This window comes from Nicotiana attenuata, chromosome 5 (genome assembly GCF_001879085.1).
Source record: "Nicotiana attenuata strain UT chromosome 5, NIATTr2, whole genome shotgun sequence".
Taxonomy (NCBI): Eukaryota; Viridiplantae; Streptophyta; class Magnoliopsida; order Solanales; family Solanaceae; genus Nicotiana; species Nicotiana attenuata.
In genome coordinates, this window is record NC_031993.1 from 14,028,706 (window position 1) to 14,051,168 (window position 22,463).

Genomic DNA, 22,463 nt, shown 5'->3' on the forward strand with positions numbered 1-22,463 from the left:
ACATCATTGTAAGTGATGTCACACATGTATATATACAATCAAGGAAGGTAAAATATATTCACTTGAACTTTTCAAAAGCTTATTCACGTGACTATCCAGCAAGAAAGTTTCAAGTGCTTCAAGAACAAAGAACAAAGCAACTACGGACCAGTTCCCATATCAAGTCATTTTATGTCCTTAGTTGAGTTGTAACTTTGTAATAGTTCTTCATTTATATTTCCTACTTAGCTAGTTTAGAAGCATTCTGTAGGAACCCTTTTGTAAACCTTAAACCTGTGTGTTTGAGTCTTGGCTAGAGTTAGTCATGTTGTAAAGTCTTTGTAATAGAGTTATTACAAAGTGACTTGTAATAGGTGTGTTACAAGTTAGTGAGCGATTAAGTGGTTAATTCCTAGGTTGCATAGGTTGTAATCTAAAAGTTGCTCAGTAGTGAAGTTGACATCCTACAAAGGTAGGTCGTGGAATTTAATCCCGTTGAGCTGGGAATTTTCCACGTAAAATTCCTCTTGTCATTTATTTACTGTTGCGTGTGTGTGTACTGTTGAACCTGATAGAGAACTTGGTTCTCAATAGAGTTTGATTGACCCTTATATTTTATCAATTGGTATTAGATCGGGTTCTTTCTAATAGGTTAACACCTAGAAAGGATCCTTATGACTGCTCCTCCAAACTTCGAAGAAGGCCAGTCTGCTTACAGGCCACCTAGGTTCAATGGACAGTATTATGGAAGGTAGAAAACTAGAATGCAGGAATTCATCATGGCTGAAGATTCTGAGCTATGGAATAACATATGTGATGGAGCCTTTGTCCCTACCAAAAACCTTGGCGACCCACCTGTAGCCATTCCCAAGACGAGGAAAGAATTCAATGATGCGGATAGAAGGTCATAGAGAAGAATTTTCGTGCAAAAAAAATTTTGGTGTGTGGTATTAGTCCTGATGAATACAGCAGGATATCAGCATGTCAGTCGGCCAAAGAAATCTGGGAAGCCCTTCAGACAGCTCACGAAGGAACAACTCAGGTCAAGCAATCCAAAATCGACATGCTCACAACTAAATACGAGCTCTTCGGGATACAAGACGATGAATCTGTCCAAGAAATGCATACGCGGTTCACCTCCATCATTAATGATCTGCACTTCCTTGGTGAAACTATTCCAAGAAACAAGCTGATTAGAAAAATCCTTAGTGTGCTGCCCAGTTCTTGGGAAAGCAAAGTGAACGCCATTATAGAGGCGAAGGACTTGCATGAGCTAACTATTGATGAGCTTGTTGGCAATCTAAAAACATATGAAATGAAGAAGAAGAAGGACAGATAAAGAAGAGCGCCCAAGAGGGAGAAGAACCTGGTCCTCAAGATAGAAAGCAATGACTCAAGTGGTGAGGATGGTGATATGGCATACCTAACAAGAAGATTCCAGAGTATGGTTCGCAAAAATGGAGGCATTCCAAAAAGGGGAAGTTCTAGCAAGCCAAAGAATTATGACCTCTGTCATAAATGTGGCAAGCCAGAATATTTCATCAAGGATTGCCCTCTCCTAAAGCAGGATCAGTACAAGTACAACTCTGATAAAGCAGCTAAAAGGAACCCGGTTCCTGATAGACGCTTCAACAGAAAAAATGCCGCTGACAATGTTGTGAGACAAGATCTTGCTGCATGGGGACATTCATCAAGCGAATCTGGAGAAGATGATGAACCAGGTAACAACTCTATGATGGCAGTAGAAAGTGAAGCAACCGACTATGATTCAATTTTTGCTCTGATGGCCCAGTCTGATGATGAAGATGACATGATGATGAGGTAAATTTTCTGGATGTTTAGAGAAATCTGAAATCTTATTCTCCTAAGAAACTCATGTCTTTGGCAAATGTGCTAATCGACGCTTATCATAGTTTTATAAATGACAGAGATGTCTTAACAGTTGAACTAGGAGAAGCAGAACAGTCTAGAGATGACCTAGTTTTAGTTGCAGTTAATTTAAGAGAGTCAATTGAGAACCTGAAGAAAGAAATAAATGTCTTAGATAAAAAGATTACAGATGTAGAACAAGAAAGAGATGACCTTCTAGTGGTGGTAATGGATTTGAAGGAAACAATTGGAAAACCTAAAATGGAGAGTAGGGCTGAAAATTATCAAAAAGGAAAGGAAGTTGCAAGCGAGGCACACATTAAGCTTGAAAGTGAGCTAAATTCAGTGAAGTTTAGTCTGTGTGCTGAGCTTGAAAAAAACAAACAACTTCAGGAAGAACTAGGTAGAGTGAATAGTGATCTTGAAAAATCACTCAAGTGGACCTGGTCCTCTGATGCTATCATTTCCATATACACCAACAATGGGGAAAACAGGCAGGGGATTAGGTTTCAAAGGGAAAAGATTCCCTACAACCCTCATAGCAAATACGTTACTGTACCTGACAATTGGCTTTGCACCCACTGCGGTAATAATAGACACCTTAAAGAAAATTGTAAGGCCGGATTTCAGTCACAGCAGAAAAATAAATCCTTTGCTGAAAAACTAACTACTAGTAGAGAACCTGGTCCCTCATTTAAAAAACGTATAATGCCTGCATGGACCAAAAGATCCCTGATTCACCCCTTTCCTCATTACAAGGGAACCAAATTAGTTTGGGTTCCTAAAGCTAACTCCTAACTCTTCTTGTGCAAGGAACAGTGAAAGGAAGCAGCCTACAATGGTACAGGGATAGTGGCTGCTCAAAGCACATGACTGGAAGTACAAATGATTTCCTTTCACCTAAGGCCCTGCAAGGAGGGACTGAATCCTTTGGAAATGACAAAAAAGGATACATTCTGGGAGTCGGAAGGATTAGGAAGTCTCTTTCTCACTCAATCAAAAATGTGTACTACGTGAACGGGTTGAAGTACAGCTTGCTAAGCATTTCCCAAATTTGAGACAAGGGAAACAAGGTGGAATTTGTGTCGAAAACTTGTACAGTCACAAACCTGGTGACTGGTGAGGTGGTGCTAGTGGCAAAAAGATACAAGAATATCTATGTAGCTAATTTTGAGTCTCTGGAGAGTGGTGATCTAAGCTGTCTAAGCACTGTTGATGATGATACTGAATTATGGCACAGAAGGCTAGGTCATGCAAGTTTAACGTTGTTAGACAAATTAGTCAGGAAGGACCTGGTTCGTGGTCTGCCCAAGTCAAGCTTCAAGGATCACAAAGCATGTGATGCATCTGTAAAAGGGAAGCAAGTCAGATCCTCATTTAAGCCCAAAAGGGAAGTCAGCACCGCAAGGCCACTTGATCTCCTTCACATGGATCTGTGTGGACCTATGAGGGTGCCAAGCAGAGGAGGAAAGAAGTACATCTTTATGATAGTTGATGACTATTCCAGATTCACCTGGACTTTGTTCCTCAGGACCAAGGATGAAACCTTTGAAGTGTTTGTTGCTTTTGTCAAGAAGATTCAAGTGAAGATGGGTAATAAAGTAGCCTGCATTAGGTCTGATCATGGGACGAAGTTTGACAATGTCAAATTTGATGAGTTCTGCACTGAAAATGGCATCACTCACAATTTTTCAGCTCCAAGAACACCTCAACAAAATGGTGTTGTGGAGAGGAAGAATAGAAATCTTGAAGACATGGCAAGAACAATGCTAATTGACAGTGGGATCGCAAAGTATTTCTGGGCAGAAGTTGTCAATACTGTGTGCTACTTGGTAAATAGGTGCATGATGAGGTCCCTTCTGAACAAAACTCCATATGAACTGCTGAATGGAAGGAAGCCCAAGCTGACACATCTAAGAACTTTTGGGTGTAAATGCTTTGTTCATAACAATGGAAAGGAAGCTCTTGGAAAGCTCGATGCAAAAAGTGATGAAGGAATTTTTCTGGGGTACTCATCTCAAAGCAAAGCTTACAAGGTATACAACAAAAGAAGTCAATGTGTCGAAGAAAGCACACATGTGATATTTGATGAAGCTCACCTCTCTTGTGAGAAGGACAAACATCTTGATCAAGATGGAGAGCTCTTACCCGTTCCAGGTGAAGTAATTGACATGGAAAATGGAAAGGCAGACATGATGAGCCATGTCGGGAATCCAGTGAAGAAGATGCAAATACATACATCCATTGGAGAGGAACCTGGTCCCCAGATTACAACAACTGAAGCTGAAAACAGAGTTGTTGATGAAGTCCAAGGAAATCCACTCTGTGAAGTAAGAAGCGCTCAAGAACCCCAGTCAGATATACCTGATTTCTCTACCAATGTGACTCAGGCACCAAATTGGAGGTTCAAAAGTTCACATCCTCTTGGCAACATAATCACTCCTCTTGACTCAGGAGTTCAAACCAGATCGAGAGCAAGAAACTCACTTACCTTCTCAGCCTTTCTTTCCCAAATAGAGCCCAAAAAAATAAAAGAAGTGCTGAAAGATGCAGACTGGATCACAGCCATGCAAGGGGAGTTGCAAAAATTTGAAAGGAACAAGGTATGGCACCTGGTTCCTCGACCTGCAGATCGAACCATTATAGGAACTAGGTGGGTATTCAGGACAAACTTGATGAGTTTGGAAATACAACAAGAAGCAAGGCAAAGCTTGTAGTTCAAGGCTACAATTAGGAAGAAGGGATTGATTATGATAAAACATTCGCTCATGTAGCTCGAATGGAAGCCATTAGAATTCTGATTGCCTTTGCATCTCATACGGAGTTCACACTGTTCCAAATGGATGTCAAAGTGCATTTATAAATGGCTATCTGAAAGAAGAAGTCTATGTTAAGCAGCCTCATAGCTTTGAGTGTCACGAGCACCCTGATCATGTATTTAAACCGGATAAGGAATTGTACGGGTTAAAACAGGTTCCCAGGGCTTGGTATGAAAGATTGTCAAAATTCCTACTAGAAAATGGCTTTACAAGAGGGAACATTGACAACACTCTTTTTCTGAAGAAACGAGGGAGGAACCTGCTCATTGTTCAGGTGTATATCGATGATATCATCTTTGGAGCCACAGCTGACTCTCTTTGTGAAGAATTCGCAAAACTCTTGGGGAGTGAATTCGAGATGAGTATGATAGGTGAACTGAATTTCTTCCTCGGACTTCAAGTGAAGCAAACTCAGAATGGAACATTAATAAGTCAACAGAAGTACATCAAGGAGCTGGTGAAAAGGTTTGATAAGGAAGCATCAAAAGTCATCGACACTCCCATTGCCACAGCTACCCGTCTAAACATGGATGAACCTGGTTCCCCTATAAATCAGACCATGTATAGAGGGATCATAGGGTGACTCCTGTATCTCACTGTAAGCATACCAGATATTTTTTTCAGCGTAGGTCTCTGTGCAAGGTTTCAATCCAATATGAAGGAATCTCATCTGAAGGCTGCCAAGAGAATATTGAGATATCTCAAAGGAACGTAGGACCTGATCCTCTATTAACCCTCAGGTGACAGCTTTAATCTTATTGGATATGCTGACGCTGATTATGCAGGATATCTGGTGGACAGGAAAAGCACTTCTGGAATGGCACACTTCCTGGGCTCCTGCTTGATCTCATAGGGGACAAGGAAGTAGAACTCTGTGGCACTCTCCACTAATAAAGGTGAATATGTAGCAGCTGCCTCTTGCTGTGCTCAGCTTCTGTGGATTAAGCAATAGTTGGAAGACTTTGGAGTGTTCTCAAACTGTGTGCCTCTCTTATGTGACAATACAAGTGCACTCAACATGGCAAAAAATCAGTTCAACATAAGAGGACTAAGCACATTGATGCACGCCATCACTTCCTCAAAGACAATGTTGTAAAAGGGCGTATATGCATGAAATTCTGTAGTATTGAAGATCAAATTGCAGATATATTTACCAAATCCTTGAGTAGAGAACACTTCGAGCAAAATCATTTGGCATTGGGGTAGATAAAACCCAATTGAGAACCTGGTCCCTCAATGATTGGCTATATAAGAAATGCTTAGGTAAACTCAGCTAAAAGGTATTTTCTGGCAAAGTTTAACTCATCTCTATACCATTACAGCTAGACACTTTTGATGATTACAGAACAAATAAGCAGTTGAAGCTATATACACAAGTAAAAAGGGGAAAGCTTACAGTTAAGAGATCAGTCAGGGAACCTGGTTCTCCTGACACAGGTTAGTAGTTTCTCTGTTCTCTCATGCACAATTGTGAACAATTAAAACAAGTGCCACATCATCAGCATGTCAGTTTTTAGTTTTGTGTCTTTTGAACCCAAACGTCTCACCGGTTATTAATCGCTGCGCTTTCTAACCGATCCCTCTTTCATCATAAATACACCTATCTCTTTCAGCACACCCCATACATCAACACTTCAAAACCTGTTTCCTATTCTTTCTCTCTTCAGTTCCCCAAATCCTCTCTCTTCTTCTCACCATGGCTGAAAATCAAACAATTTCACAAAGTCCTCACCAGTTGGAACACCAATGCCAGACTCCCCTCCTCACACTACTAATAACCAAAACCCTAGAACAGAGAGCCACCCCCACACTCTGTCTCCTCTCCTACCCATTCGAGTTCCAGGTCTCAAAAGAGTCTCAAAGCATTAACTCCTACAAGAGGTGTTTCCCAGAGCTATTCTCTTACCTCGACAGAAAAAAGGGATGAAACGAGTATTGTTGAGAATGAAGAAAATTGAGAAATTTCAAGTTCTCCTATAAAAGAAGGGTCAAAGGTAGACCAGACTGAGGGAAATGAAATCGTTGACTCAACAAAGACTACTCCTGATCCTTTGTCCACAGGAATTGCTCCTAGTTCTCCTGAGTCTCTCATGGATCTACAAGAAAAGGAAGCTATAGAAATTATGTTGTCCATCGCCAATGAATGGGTTTTTGTCAAAGGAAGCGAGGATGGTCTTAAGACTCAGGGGGAAGAATTTGAGCCTGTTGGAAAGGACAATGAACTTGTGCCTGTTGAACCCTCAGCACAGGAAGGTGCTACTGGGAACCTGCTGGAGGACCTGATCCGCCTTCTGAGGATCAAACTCAGGGTCTCTCTCAGGAACCCCAGGTCAGTACTGACCATGCTTCCTCTCCTCATTTAGATGTTAAGCCTCTAAGTGTGATTATGCCCGAGACAAGCCTTGTGTCTGAAGAACAAAAGGAGGATAGTGAAGAAGATTTTGATGATTTACCAATTGCCTGTCTACCTAGGCGTAGAGTAGCTGTTGGTGAAGAGCCAACTCCTAAGAAGCCCACAACAAGGTTGCAAAAGAAGGAGTTTCTTGAGTCTGCGCTTAACAACAGTCAAGCTAAGCCAAGGAGAAGAAAACTAATCAAACATGGCAAAACTGTAAATGAGAAGATAGTGCCTGGTGTGAATGTGGATGAAGAAGAAACGGAGGAACCTAGTTGACTAGGAAGTTATCACAAAAGCATGGTCTTCTCAAGCCAAAAGGGGGATCTTCTTTGTCTGCTAAGAAGATGACTAAGTTTGATGATGTTGTTGCTACTAAGAATGTGGTGAAAGGTTTAGGTGAAAAATCTGTAAAGTCTGACAAAAAGGAGAAGAGTTCTCGCAAGACTACTAAGAGAAAGGTTGATACTAATGAGGAACCCGGTTCCTCAAAGAAGGCTAGAGTTGGTGATCTGGGGAGTGCTGGGAAAGAGAGCTTGCGAAGTCAAAAGGTACTTTGGGGACGAACATTTGCCACTGATGTTTTGGAGGAGGCTGGTATGAGACAGTTGGTTGAGATCTGTGATTTCCAACAATGGACGCACTTGTTCACAAGTGATGCTGCTAGGGTATATGAGGAGGAAGTTCAAAGTTTTTATGCCGACTAGTACAAGGTTGAGGATGGTTACATTTGTGCCTTGGTGAATGGGGTTGATATGGTAATGGACTCTGCCTTGCTGGGATCTATTCTTGGTGTGCCTACTGAAGGGCTGTCTAGTGTTCAAGGAGCTTGTACTCAGAACTTCAGAGACGCAATCTTGAAGGACAGAGCAGTCCAGCGGGGGGAACTTGGTTTAGAAGAAGGCCATCCTTCCTCTTTACCAACTGCTATATTAGATGGTAAATAAAGTGTTGCTGCCTCGAGCTGAGGGAAGATCCATCACCTCTCATGAAGACCTGTTCCTCATGGAAGCACTGGACAACTTCACTACCATCAATCTGCCTGGGATCGTGATAGAGCACATGAATAAAGTGGCAGATTTTAAATATGGTAATCATGGTCTGTCGTATGGGTTCCTTCCTACCAAGGTCTTTGAGCACTTCAAGGTTCCTCTCGGACAAGTTAAAGTGGGCGTCAAGAAGCAAACTTTTTCAAAAGGAACTCTTGAAGAATGTGAGTGTATAGAGAAATTTAGAGGGGTTGCAAGCACTTCTACCATATCTCGGTTAATAAATGCTCAAAACAGTGCTACTACTGAGATAAGGCAATTAAAGGCAAGGAATGCTATCCTTGAGACTCAGATAAGTCAGCTGCAAGAGGCACCTGATTTCAGTCGCTCGCACAGCGAAAAAGTTGCTCGCCTGACAAAGGAGAACGTTGAGCTCAAGAAGCAAGTGGTGGACCTGAAAGAGAGACTGCTCAATGAGCAAATGTCAGCAAATGCTCGAATGGATTTAGTCCTCCAAACAATTTCCTCTGCCTCCAAACCTTCTCCTCCCAGTGCTTCTTAAATTTTGTCCCCTCAGTGTCAAGTCTATAATGTAGTTTCTCGTCCCGTCTCCCAGTGTCAGTTCTTATGATGATAACTTGTAGTATTTTAGTTGGTTGTTCTAATTTGTGGATGTGGTAGTAACATTGACTCTGCTCTTGCTGTAAAATCCAAATGATGTAATGCAAGCTTTTCCCTTGTTGCTGTTTATACCTTGCTTTTATGCTCTGTTTTTAACCATGTCTGTGTGCACATAAGTGGCATGAGTTAACTTAAAACTGGACTTCCTTATTCCTTAAATTGCTTGCAACAGATATTTTTATGATGCCAAAAGGGGAAAAAATAATTGTACTGATTAAGGGAGAATGCAGAGATTCAGGGGGAAGCTTAAGGTCTTTCTGGTTCATAGTCTGGTTCGTGTGGTTCTTTCTGGGATTTTCAATTATGAGTTTGTCATCATCAAAAAGGGGGAAATTGATAGGTTACAAGTACTTTGGTCATAAGTACTTTACTTTATGTTTTGATGATCTAACAAACTTACTATTCAGAACCAGATAAGGAACCTCTTACACATTTACAAGACCTTAAGATCACAAGGTTCCAGGTTGGGATTCAGCGTGGGTTATGATTCAACTCTTCAGAGTGGAAGGAACAACTGAGGGAACAGGTCCCTACCAGTTCCCCAACAGACTGTACGAAGTCAACTCTCCAGCTGGAAATTTGCTGCCTGCACACGCTACAGTGCAGGAACAATGATGTAGTCAACTTTCTAGGAAAGACTTTTTACCTACCTTGCTTACATCATTGTAAGTGATGTCACACATGTATATATACAATCAAGGAAGGTAAAACATATTCACTTGAACTTTTCAGAAGCTTATTCACGTGACTATCCAGCAAGAAATTTTCAAGTGCTTCAAGAACAAAGAACAAAGCAACTACGGACCAGTTCCCATATCAAGTCATTTTATGTCATTAATTGAGTTGTAACTTTGTAATAGTTCTTCATTTGTATTTCCTACTTAGCTTGTTTAGAAGCATTCTGTAGGAACCCTTTTGTAAACCTTAAACCTGTGTGTTTGAGTCTTGGCTAGAGTTAGTCATGTTTTAAAGTCTTTGTAATAGAGTTATTACAAAGAGACTTGTAATAGGTGTGTTACAAGTTAGTGAGAGATTAAGAGGTTAATTCCTAGGTTGCATAGGTTGTAATCTAAAAGTTGCTCAGTTGTGAAGTTGAAATCCTACAAGGGTATCGTGGTTTTTAATCCCGTTGAGCTTGGAATTTTCCACGTAAAATTTCTCTTGTCATTTATTTACTACTGCGTGTGTGTGTACTGTTGAACCTGATAGAGAACCTGGTTCTCTATAGAGTTTGGTGGACCCTTATATTTTATCAAAACAGTCTCCGGGAGAGGGATTGAGGGACTTCTTTGCCTGGTTCCACCGAGTAAGGATGACCCTGCCGAACGTATCGGAAGGGATGGCGGTCGTAGTCTTTCAGAATGGGATGAACATGGATGGTTTAAGGGCGACAAGAAAGCTATTAAGTTGACTGATGAAAAACCATCCAACCACTTGGGGCGAAATACACAACGCATACTGTGCTGAGGTCTGAGCAGATGAGGATGACCTCAATGGGTCAACTCACCGACTGACCTCAGTACAGGCCGAATCTAGAAAAGATCGAAGAAACGATACCCGAAGAGATCTCGTAGCTCCTCGATCTAACAGGGAACAACATCAACCGTATGTCAGAACGACCGTTGTGGCCTACTCTCGCCACGAATAAGGCCCGCCTAGACCAAGGACAGGGACTCACCGGAACGAAAGAGGTATGTCCCCTTTATTATCCGCTTACAACTTTTGTGTGTCACCTACAGAAATAGTCTATACCCTAGAGAAGCTCGGACCAAAGGTAAAGTGGCCACAAAAGATGAGGTCAGATCCGAACACCAGGAAGTCGGACGCCCTCTGCGAGTTCCACCAAGAGTGAGGGCAAAAGACCAAAGATTGCATTGCCCTAAGGCAGGAGGTCGTAAACATGTTACGACAAAGACACCTCAAAGAGTTGCTGAGCGATCGGGGAAGGACCAACTTTGTCAGAGGACGCGAACAACACCAAGGACCGCCGAAGCCGCCCTTACCAGCTTGTACCATCCACACGATCATCGGCGGCGGCAACGATGCTTCCATCAGCAGCGTGAAGTTCACCACTACCCAGTAGCTCAAACGATCTATCACCCGCGAACGGTATGACGAACGCAAAGAAAGTATCATCTTCGATAAGTCAGATACTGACGGTTTGACTTTTCCTCACAATGATGCCCTTATTATCACTTTACGAATTTTAGATACCGATGCGAGATGCATTATGGCAGATGATGGAAGCGGCGTGTGCATTATCCATCCTCGAGTACTTGTACAAATGAAACTCGAAGATAAGATAGTGTCACGTTGCATCACGCTAACTGGTTTTAACAATACAGTCGAGCGAACATCTAGTGAAGTCAAGCTCCCCATTCTGGCCGGTGGCGTCACTCTGGAAACCATATTCCACATCATGGAACAAGAAACAGCGTACAACGCCATAGTAGGGCGCCATGGATACACACCATGAGAGCCGTCCCTTCCAGCTTGTGCCTGGTCATCAAGTTCCCGACTCCGTGGGGAAAATTCAGTATACAAGGAGAACAACGCACATCCTGGGAATGCTACCGCATCACCCTGGACATGATCACTCAACAAAAAAAAGAAAAAGAAAAAGAGGCATAGACATCAACAGGGTCGAGGTCTGCATGTGACGACGGTGAGGACGTCATATGGGACCCCGATATGGTTGAGCTGCAAGGTTCGACCGTAGAAGACCTCGACCCTGTTCAATTGGACCTCAACGATCACGGCAAGAAAGCTTATATCGGTTGCAAACTCCAGGAACCAGGTAAACTCCGTCAATTCATAGCGACTAACGCAGATTTGTTTGCTTTCAGCCATGCGAATATACCGGGTATCCCAAAGGAAATCGCCACGCACAAACTGAACATCGACCCATTCCACCCCCAGTAAGATAGGTCAGACACAATTTCAAGGCTGCTATTAAGGACGCGGTATGTGAAGAGGTAGAAAAACTGTTGGAGAATGGCTCCATCAAATCCTCATGGAAGAAGAGGACCAGGAAAAAACCACATTCATCACCCATCAAGGGATGTACTGCTACAGGGTCATGCCCTTCGGGTTAAGAAATGGGGGGGCGACTTATCAAAGGTTGGTGACGAGGATGTTCAAAGACCAACTCGGAAAAACAAAGGAAGTCTATATAGACTACATGCTGGTCAAGTCCAAAAGGAAAGAAGATCACATCGACCATCCGAGAGAAACCTTCGACATACTCAGGCGATACGGAATGAAGCTGAACCCCGAAAAGCGCGCGTTTGGCGTGGCCTCAGGAAAGTTTCTAGGTTTCCTGGTATCATGGAGAGGGATCAAGGTCATTCCTGAGCAAATCAAAGCCATCAAGGGGATACTGGAATACTAGACGACTAAAAAGTAGGTTCAAAGGTTGACTGGCCGGATCGTAGTCCTATTAAGGTTCATTTCACGATCATCGGATAGATGCCACAAATTCTTTGCCGTACTCAAGAAGGATAACGACCTCCAATGGACTTCAGAATGCGTCCAAGCCCTGAAGGAACTAAAGGCATACCTGTCGTCGACACTACTACTTTCAAAACCAGAGCTAGGAAAACATCTCCTCGTTTATCTCGCCGTATCCAAAGTAGCTGTGAGCGCGGTCCTGGTTCGAGAAAACAAAGGTACGCAATCCCCCGTCTATTATATTAGCAAAACATTAGTCGACACCGAGATGAGGTATCCTCACCTCGAAAAGCTGGCCTTGGCCTTCGTCATAGGTTCGCAAAAGCTTAGACTGTATTTCCAATGCCACCCCATCTCGATCGTCACGACCTTCCCCCCTGAGAAGTATTTTGCATAGACTCGAGCTATCGAGAAGGCTGCCCAAATGGGCCATCGAGCTGAGCGAGCACGATATCACGTACTAGCCGCGAACATAGATAAAGTCACAAGTGCTCGCTGACTTTGTCACCGACTTCAGCGCAAAAGTAATGCCCGAAGTTGAAAGAGAAGCTACTCAAACGTCCTCCTATACACAGGACCTCTGGGTCCTGTACATCGATGGCGTGTTCAACGAGTAAGGGTCCGGACTAGGACTCGTACTCGAAGTCCCAACCGACAAGGTAATTTGCTAGTCCGTAAGGTGTCCGGATATGACTAACAATGAGGTTGTGTTTGAGGCCGTAATTGTAGGTTTAAGGCTAGCATTCAAGTATGGGGCGAAACGGTAAATACTACGCTGTGATTCCCAACTCGTAGTCAACCAAGTCACAGGGACTTTCCAAATCAAGGAACAAAGATTGCAAAAGTATCAGACTGAAATGTGCAAGTTGCTGCCCGAGTTCGACGAATGTCAACTCGACCAAATTCCACGGGCACAGAACGTTGAGGCAGATAGCCTTGCTAAGCTAGCCGCAACAACCAAAAATACTACAACCGGAGACAGAAGCGTGGTCCACCTCCTTAACTCGTCGCTAGACCAAGTCGAGGTCGCAATCGTGTTATTATATATTTGCAGGACGCACACTCTTAGATGATAAAAAAGAAGCCAAACTCTTAGAATGCAAGCAACCAAGTATAGTATCATCCACAACGACCTGTATAAGAGAACTTATGGAGGCCCTCTGACAAAATGCTTGGGCCCAAACAAAACGCGACGCATCCTTGAAGAAGTCCACGAGGGCCATTGTGGATCTCACTCCGGTAATCGGGCTCTGTCAGATGCCTCATACGGGCAGGATATTACTGGCCCACCATGAAAAAGGAAGCCGCAGACTTCGTAAAAAAATGTGAGCAATGCCAGAAGTACGCTCCGATGATCCACTAAGCGGGTGAACACCTCCACTCAGTCACCTCACCTTGGCCATTCATCAAATGGGGAATGGACATCATGGGCCCCCTCCCGGCAGGGCGAGGTAACGTACGATTTCTTTTGGTTTTAACTAACTATTTCTCTAAGTGGGTGAAAGCAGGAGCATTCGCCAAAATACGTGAGCAGGAAGTGATGGCCTTTATATGGAAAAACATCATATGCCGGTTCGGCCTCCCCAAAGAGATCAGCTGCGACAACGGACCCCAGTTCACGGGAAAGAAGACCGCCGAGTTTTTTGATAAATGGCATATCAAAAGAATACTCTCGACGCAATACCACGTCACGGTCAACGGGCAAGCAGAGTCCTCCAACAAGTCGATACTAAATATCATGAAGAAAAAGCTTGATGATGCCAAGGGATTGTGGCCGAAAATATTACTAAAAGTACTGTGGGATATCGTACAAGGTCGAAGACGAGCACAAGAGAGACGCCCTACTCTTTTTTCTATAGGACCAATGCAGTAATACCGGTCGAGGTCGGAGAGCCCAGCCTAAGGTACTCCTATGAGATCGGACCAAGGAACGACGAAAGTAGAAGGCAGGAACTCGACAATGCCGAAGAACGAAGAGACATGGCCTACATAAGGATGATCGCCCAAAAACAAGTAGAACACTATTATAATAAGAAGGCAAAGGTCAGACCGCTCAAAGTGGGGACTACGTGCTTAAAGCTAAAACAAAAGTGAGCAAAGACCCACGGGAAGGCAAACTAGGAACAAATTGGGACGGCCCGTACAAAATCACTGCAAAAGCAAACAAAGGGTCATTCCAACTAGAAACAATGGAAGAAAAGCTACTACCAAACAACTGAAATATTACTCACCTCAAGTACTTCAACTTTTAAGAGATAAAGCACCCCCCAAGTCGTACCTTTTTTCCCTCACCTGAGTTTTGTCCCACTTGGATTTTCTTAAGGAGGTTTTTAACGAGGCGACGAAGGGAACACTTCAAGTCGAAGTACGCAAAGACAGTGTCGGGATGGCCAGTTCATTGCTCGACCTCTCAAGCACTCTCCAAATCAACCAATAAAGGGACTAAGATAAATTGGGACCGGGACTTGAACACCAGCCAACGCCCGAAAATTTATAAATTTCTCCAAGTATATGACCAAGGCAACAATGCTTGAAGTTTATTTTTGTCTCTCCATGTGTACGACCAAGGCAACAATAGTCAAAGTTGACGGTATCGGCAAACTTAACATTTATAGGCTTATCATTCTAAATTTAGGTTACGTTTGACCTCGTTCAAACTAACACCCACCGGCCCACGGCTGTAATCAGGTTTAGGTTATGTTCGACCTCGTTCGAGCTAACACCCACCGTCCCACGGCCGTAATCAAGTTTAGGCTACGTTCGACCTTGTTCGAACTAACATCTACTGGCCCATGACCGTAATCAAATTTAGGTTACGTTTGACCTTTGTTCGAACTAACGCCTACCGGCCCTCGACGGTAATCAAATTTAGGTTACCTTCAACCTTGTTCAAACTAACACCCACTGGCCCTCGACCGTCATTAAATTTAGGTCACAATTCAACCTCACTCGAACAAGAAACCAAAATAAAATATACACAAGCACAAAAAAAAAATCACTGGAAGAGAAGAAGATGCAAGGAACAACTCTAATATTTCATATACTTGAAAACTGTTTACAATAGACGCCAGCAAAAAAAACATACAAAAATCATATATAAAACTACTGGCCACCATCATCTCGGCCTTCGAATCCCTGCCAACTTAGCCCTTCACAGCTTGACCATCAGCACCCTCGCCTTCGCCACTTTCGCCCTCGGGATACGCAGTGTCATACCAGGCATCCTCCTCGAGCTGGTCTATGCCTTCGTCCTCACTGGCCTCTGGCGTAGCGGCGTCATACCCGCAGGCGACTCGAGCTTCACAAGCCTTAACACGAGCATCTTTGAGGGCAGCCTCAGAAGCAGATTCCCCCCCCCCCCATGCAAATCTCGAAACACATCTAATTGAGCCCTGGCGTGAATCTACTCCTCATACAACTCTCGAGGAATATTAGTAAAGTCCGAATATGGGAAGAGGACGGTTGTGCCAGTAATCGGGCCTTCTCGACCTCAAGAGCAGCAACTTGATCGTAGAGGCCAGAAGTCTCTTTCTCCAACTCTCCGATTCTCTCATCGAGCAACTCTCCTTGCCGTCTCCAAGTTATTTTTTCGTTCAGAGCGGAGAGTCCGAATCACTACCTCAAGAGACTCCGCCTTCCTCAAAGCCTCCGCCTGAACAAACTCCGCCTTCTCAAGACTCTCCGCCTTCTCGGCGACCTCGCTACTTAGAGCATCCGCTCTGAATTGACTTTACTTAAGCTGGGCACGCAGCGAGACCACCTGAGCATGGAGATTGCTGCACTGGGCTTCGACTCCATTGTTGACTTCGAGCTCTTCCTCCTTACCTCTCAACGTCCCTTCGAGGATGCTACATTTCTCAATAACCCTCATCAACTCGTCTTCCTTCTCCTTCAACTCTTCAGGAAGGGCCCGCAAGTTGTTACCCTCACCAAAATGCCTGCGAATCTCCTAGCACTTGCCTCGGTACTCAAAATATTTGCGCTCCAACTTCTCAAAAATTTTCTTACGCTTCTCCTCCCTTCGAGAATTTTCAATCTCCAGGATCATGGTCTGCAATCATAATAAGAAAAAGAAAAGCAAAATGAGAACTCCTCCGCCAACAAAGGAGAAACACTGAACAAAAAACACTACAGGTAGAAACATGAAGCCCTAAAATACTCACCCTGCGAGCAAGGCCGGGTATGCTCCTCGACAGAGTGACATCGTCCAACTTTCTGAGGGTTTCACCTTCCACTTTGGAGCAAAGAGGGTCGAGGGCAGGGACTGCGTTCTCTGTATTCTTCAATAGATACGATCCATGGGGATCGCAATGGTCGTAGTAGACCCCTCCAACCTCACCTCGAGTTGGGTAAACCCTTCCTTCATCATCCTCAGGTCAGCAACATCGACGTCTAAGCTCGTCTCATAACCATCTTCGGGAACGCCTTTGTCTCTCCCATCGGCCGACAAGGGAGTATCATCAGCTAGCTCTGAAGTCGACGGCCCCTCCAGCCGTAAAGAATCAGAAGCCCTCAGAGTCGGACCTTCCGACTCCGTCGTTGCAGAAGGGCGAGGCACGTCTTCGCCAGCCTCCGCCGATCTTGGAATCTTAGAGGCCAGCTCGACATCGTCTTCAAGGATAATGGTCGCCGTCTTACGAAGGGTAAAATCATCCATCATAGAGTCTACGGCCCGGGCAACCCCGTCGCCAACGTCCACTGACCTCCTCTTACGGGGCACCAAATCCCCATTAATTGGCAACGATTCCTCCTCTTCATCCACTAGAAGGTACAAAGGGGAAGCCGAAGGTTCCGCTGCCAAAGTATCCGCAGATAGAGAAGAAATTGATGCTGAAGCAGCGGCAGGTGGGACTGAGGAGCGAGCAGGCTCAGCCGCGATCGTAGAAGGGGCAGAAGCCGAAGAGGCAGCAGCTTTCCTCTTACGGAATGTAGGTGGGCGAGTTCTCGACCTCCTCGAAGACCCTCAAGCTGGAGTTGAGAGAAGTACAAAAGAAAAGAAGGTTAACCAGAATGAAAAACAAAAGGTTAGAACCTAAGAAACCAAAGCAAACAAACTCACCAGTCAAGGAAGGAGCAGGCCCAAACTTCTGGAGAATGCCCGGCCACTTGCGAATCCCCGCAATATGAGGGAGGAGCCGGCCGACCCAATCAGAAATATCCTCGACCAAATGAGGGGGCAAAGTCTTGGCTGCATAAGAAAGGAGCAAGAGATCAAAACCCGCGACTAAGCGAAGTAAACCAAATGCCTCAATACAGAAAGAGTAGATGCTTACGAGTATAATTCCAAGTTTCAGGGAAGCCGTTTGCGTTGGCCACCACGTCCTCAATTCTGACGAAGAAGAAGTTATGCCAGAACTAGCGGCTAGCCTTGTCATCCATCTTCACCACCAAGAACTTGCCCCTTCGGCGGCGAAGGTTCAACATTGTCCCCCTATTGAAACTGGGGGAGAATAAATACATCAGATGCCGAAGAATGATCTCAACCCCGGCCAGCTCCGCAAACTTGGTAAGCATCCTTATGAGCTTGTAGATATACGGTGCGAGCTGAGCCGGGCAAACACCATTGAAACAGCAAAACACCTCTGCCAATGGAATAAGGGAAAGAGTATAGCCGACATGAAAGGGGTAAGCGTAGAACGCACAGTACCCAGGGCGATGGACTTGAACCACGTCCTGCCCGGCAGGGACCAACTCGATGCGAGCGGGAATGTTGTATTTAGCCCTAAGCTCTAATAAATCAGTCTTCTTCATCGCCGACTCAGAGATTTCACGCTCAGCTTCGGGCGCCTTTGTAAAATCAGACTTGGCTTTCTCACTACGAATAATTATCTCCTCAACCGTAGGAAAATTCTCATCCTCGACAGTAGCGGAGACGCCCTTCGCGGGAGGAGGGAAAACCATCGCTAGGGGAACTGGGTCGCTTCCCTCGTTGGGACCAGAAGATATGATAGACATATTTCCGACAAAAAAGAGAATATTCGAAACAACAGGGAGTTAGAAACAACAGGATCGCTAGGATAGGGAAAAGAAAAGGCACAACAATGGAAGAAGAAGAAGGAGACACAAAGTTTCGGTATGAGAAATCTGTAAAACTTGATATTATGTCTTCACATCCTTATTTATAAAAGCTCAGGCATCGGAACCTAGAAATTAGGCCATCATTACTTGGCACCACTATCGAAGCAGCATATCCAACCAAAAGGCGCACGCAAAACGATGTAACGCATCGGAAAAATGCATCATAATGCTGCATAATGTCATGATGTCACTTTGATCCTGGAACAACGTAACCCGAAAAAAAATTGCGGCTCATGAAAGGCCACGTTGCCAGCTCGCTTCAAACATCACGACCCAACCCACTCGTCAAATCATCTCGACCACGACGAACTGAATCCGCTCATTAAGCTCGCTTGAGGGCGGTCTCAATAAGCGGAAGGACTAACTGTATTGGTAAAAATCTGCCCTAGAATATTTAAGATAAGATAACACTAAAGGAAGAGTCCTCAAGCCGTCATCAGTCGAGGTCGACCAGGAAGTAGCGAGATTCGTGGTAGAGATGTCAACAATGGTCGAGGTCGAGCACCGTTGGCAAAGCTGTAACGGCTAGTTTTCGAAATAGGATATTAAAGAGAATATTCTAGTGGATATTCTTTACACTTGTACTATTAGGGTTTGATAGGAAAATGTCTCATATAAATAGAAAAAGAGACAATGGTGTAAGGCATGTGACATTCATTTGGTAGGAACAAACTTTCGATAAAAGATTCTCTCTTTCTCTTGCAAAGATACAAACATTACCTTTTCACCTAGATTCTTGTTGATATTATTCCACACATTTCCATCAGATTCGAGAATAATTCGAACATTCTGGGATTTGTCTGTAACTCATTATTGTTAGGAGGGATAGTCAACTAGTTCATGCTTTATTGGGTGAATCACTCCTACTATTCACTCGGATGTCATTTATTGTTATTTATTGCTACTTTTTGTTACATTATTGCTCATACTTTTAGGAACAGTTAATGCATATTGTAGTCAATCCACCATTAGATCTGTTTAACATTAGTCACATTTTCGGAACCCGCATCTAGAGATATTATTATTAACTAAGTTTAACCCATTATTATATAAACTCAACTTTTTAACCAAAAGTTATACTTTTTGGTCAAACATTAGTAGATTATACTCCATCCGTTTCAAATTAGATGAGGTATTTTCCTTTTTAGTCTGTTTATAAATAAATGACACATTTCTAAATTTGAAAATAATTCAACATTAAACTCTTCATTTTACCCATTTTACCCTTAATGAGAAGCCTATATAACCACATAAATGTTATGGTCCTACAGAGCTTTTACCCCTTAAGCTTTTAAGACCACAAGTATTAAAAATCTTTTCTTTTTTTTCTTAAACTTCGTGTCGAGTCAAACTACCTCATCTAAATTGAAACGGAGGGAGTACATTCTATTATTATTATTACGAATAAAAAAAGTGAAGCAAATGTTGTTGTTTTTAAATATTCGGTGCGAATAAATTTATTTGCTTGACATTCCGCTTCAAATAGTCAAAATTTGTGCTCCATCGTCTGTCTGTATTTGGACTTAAAATCTTATTTTCTCCTAACTATTTAGGCATCTATTTTAAAATTTTGTTGCAATGATTAGTTAAATTAAAATGTAATAAGTCAAACTAAAAGCCATCAACAGCCCCTTTCCCACCAAAAAAAATAAAAAAAGCCATCAACAACGTGCTTCTTTCCACTTTTTGCTACCTACCAATTTTTCAAACTCTATAAACAACAACATGATTATAAGGACATCATTATTCTCCCTCCACCATTCTCCTCCGTGTCCGCCGTCGTCAACCACCGTAAAAATGGACGTAAACATTAAGGAAACAACCATAATTCTCCCATCAACAACCCCTTTCACTAACGATCATGTCCTCTCTCTTTCCCACCTAGACACTGACATAAACCTCCATATCACATTTCGATACCTTCGGGTCTACGTCAATGACCCGGAAGACCAAGCCCGAGCACAAACTGACCCGTTTCAAGTTGTCACCTCTTCCCTCTCCGCCGCCCTCGTCCACTACTATCACTACACTGGCAGTCTTGTCCGTAGTGACACGGACAACCGCCTGGAGCTCCACTGCCACGCTGGCAGTGGGGTCCCGGTGACACGGGCCACGGTGGATTGTCCCTTGAGTGAAATTAACTACCTTGATGACCCGGAGGAAAAGTTCGTCGAGAAGTTAGTACCCGACCCGAGAGAGGAAGATTCTTTGACCCGACCCTTTATTCTCCAAGTGACACGGTTCAAGTGTGGCGGGTGGGTTCTTGGAGCCGCGATACATCACTCATTATGTGATGGACTCGGGGCAACCCTTTTTTTCAATGCGATGGCGGAGCTGGCTCGTGGGGCGAGCCGGTTAAAGTTTGAACCGGTTTGGAATCGATCGAGTCTGCTTGGACCTAGGGAGCCCCCCCGAGTCGAGTTCCCATTTCATGAGTTTCTTAATCTGGATAAAAACTCTTTGCCGTACATGGAGTCGGATAAACCGGCGGTTCGAGAGTGTTTTAAGGTGAAGGATGAGTGGTTGGACCGGCTTAAGGTATTTCTTCATGAGCAATCCGGTTCAAATTATACTACTTTTGAAGCCTTGGGAGCTTTCATATGGCGGGCAAGGTATGTCCTACACATATAAAAATTGACTTGTTTAATACTCCCTCTATCTCGATTTATATTGGAACCATTCAAATTTCAAGCATCAAACCAATTTTTCTTTGTTGCTTTATCTTATCTGTACTATTCCTTGAGCCGGTGATCTATCGAAAACAGTCTCTCCATCTTATAAGGTAGGTGTTAGGTCTGCGTACACGCTAACCTCTCCAAACCTCATATATGGGATTACACTGAATTTTTTTTCGTTGTTGTTGTTATTGTAAACTAGTTTTTCTTTGACCGCAATACGAACGATGCCACATGTATAAATTGAAACTATCTTTAATTTTTGCTAATTTATTTATAATTCTGTTTTTTCTAAGCCGAGGGTCTTCCGGAAATAGTCTCTGTGTCTTTCTAAAGGCAGGGGTAAGGTCTGCCCGTCTGCGTACACTCTACCCTCCCCAGACCCCACTTGTGGGACTACACTGGGTATGTTGTTGTTGTATTTATAATTCTGTTAGGGACTAATTTCTCAAAGTGTGAAACAGGGTAAAGGCTGCTAAAATCTCAGGTGAAGAGACAGTGAAATTTGCATATGCAACAAATATAAGAAGAATAACAAAACCACAATTACCTCCTGGCTATTGGGGCAATGGGTGTGTCCCAATGTATGTTCAACTCCTAGCAAAAGACCTGTTGGATCAACCATTGTATAAGACTGCAGATTCAATCAAGAACAGTAAATACAACACGAGCGATGAGTACGTTCGATCCTTCATCGATTTCCAGGAGCTTCATTATCATGAAGGAATCACAGCAGGTAATTTAGCGCTAAATTTATTGTCCTCCTGAAATTATAGATTCAAAATTTAATATTTGTTCGGAAATTTGCGCTTTTAGTCCCTCAAATATTGACAAATTCATATTTTGGTTCTTGTGATAGTTGACTAAGCACATTTAACTTTCAAATAATAGAAATGTGTAATTTTGATCCCTATGCTTGCCAAACTTCACATATTATTTAGCCGTTACCAGGGGTGGATCCAGCGTAGCGGTGCCGTCCCAATACTTTCGATGCGGAGCATAAATTTATACCAACAACAATAACAAACCCAGTATATTCCCACAAGTGGGGTCTGAGGAGCGTAGTGTGTACGCAGACCTTGAATTTTGTGAGTTCGAAAGCCTCTGGCTGTTACACCATTTACCAATAACAAAGGGGCCAAAAGTGCTAATATCCATTGTTGAAATTTTAGTAATTTATTATCTATAGTATATATGCTGGATGTCGAAAATATTGAATTCAATTGCATTCATTAATTAAAATCTTGATCCGCCTCTGCAGGTAATAGTGTGAGTGGATTCACTGATTGGAGACATTTGGGACATGCTACAGTTGATTTTGGATGGGGTGGTCCTGTGATTGTTTTTCCACTTTCTAGGCACTTAGTTGGGAGTATTGAGCCTTGTTTTTTCTTGCCTTATTCTTCTGCTAGTGAAGGGAAGAAAGATGGATTCAAAGTTTTGGTATATCTGCAACAAGAAGCAATGGTTGATTTCAAGGAAGAGATGAAGAAATTGGAGCACGGTCTTTCTTGATTTTATATGGAGA

At 43.3% G+C, this 22,463-nt stretch overlaps 1 protein-coding gene across 2 annotated transcripts; it reads left to right on the plus strand.

The window, feature by feature from the left end:
• Nucleotides 19,915–22,457, plus strand: LOC109225354 (spermidine sinapoyl-CoA acyltransferase-like). Of its 2 annotated transcripts, none has more exons than XM_019389984.1 (3): nucleotides 19,915–20,872; nucleotides 21,400–21,671; nucleotides 21,887–22,174. In XM_019389984.1, the coding sequence occupies exons 1-3, from the start codon at nucleotides 19,986–19,988 to the stop codon at nucleotides 21,901–21,903; spliced, it is 1,176 nt and encodes a 391-aa protein (XP_019245529.1). In that variant the 5' UTR covers nucleotides 19,915–19,985; the 3' UTR covers nucleotides 21,904–22,174. The 2 variants fall into 2 exon arrangements, with proteins under 2 accessions (XP_019245529.1, XP_019245528.1); XM_019389983.1 differs by lacking the exon at nucleotides 21,887–22,174 and adding an exon at nucleotides 22,197–22,457 and having other exon boundaries at nucleotides 19,917–20,872.

Coding starts and splice junctions, on each gene's coding strand:
- LOC109225354 (XM_019389983.1), top strand. CDS start 19,986: ATGATTATAAGGACATCATTATTCTCCCTCCACCATTCTCCTCCGTGT. Junction 20,873..21,399: donor GCTTTCATATGGCGGGCAAG/GTATGTCCTACA, acceptor AGTGTGAAACAG/GGTAAAGGCTGCTAAAATCT. Junction 21,672..22,196: donor TCATGAAGGAATCACAGCAG/GTAATTTAGCGC, acceptor CCGCCTCTGCAG/GTAATAGTGTGAGTGGATTC.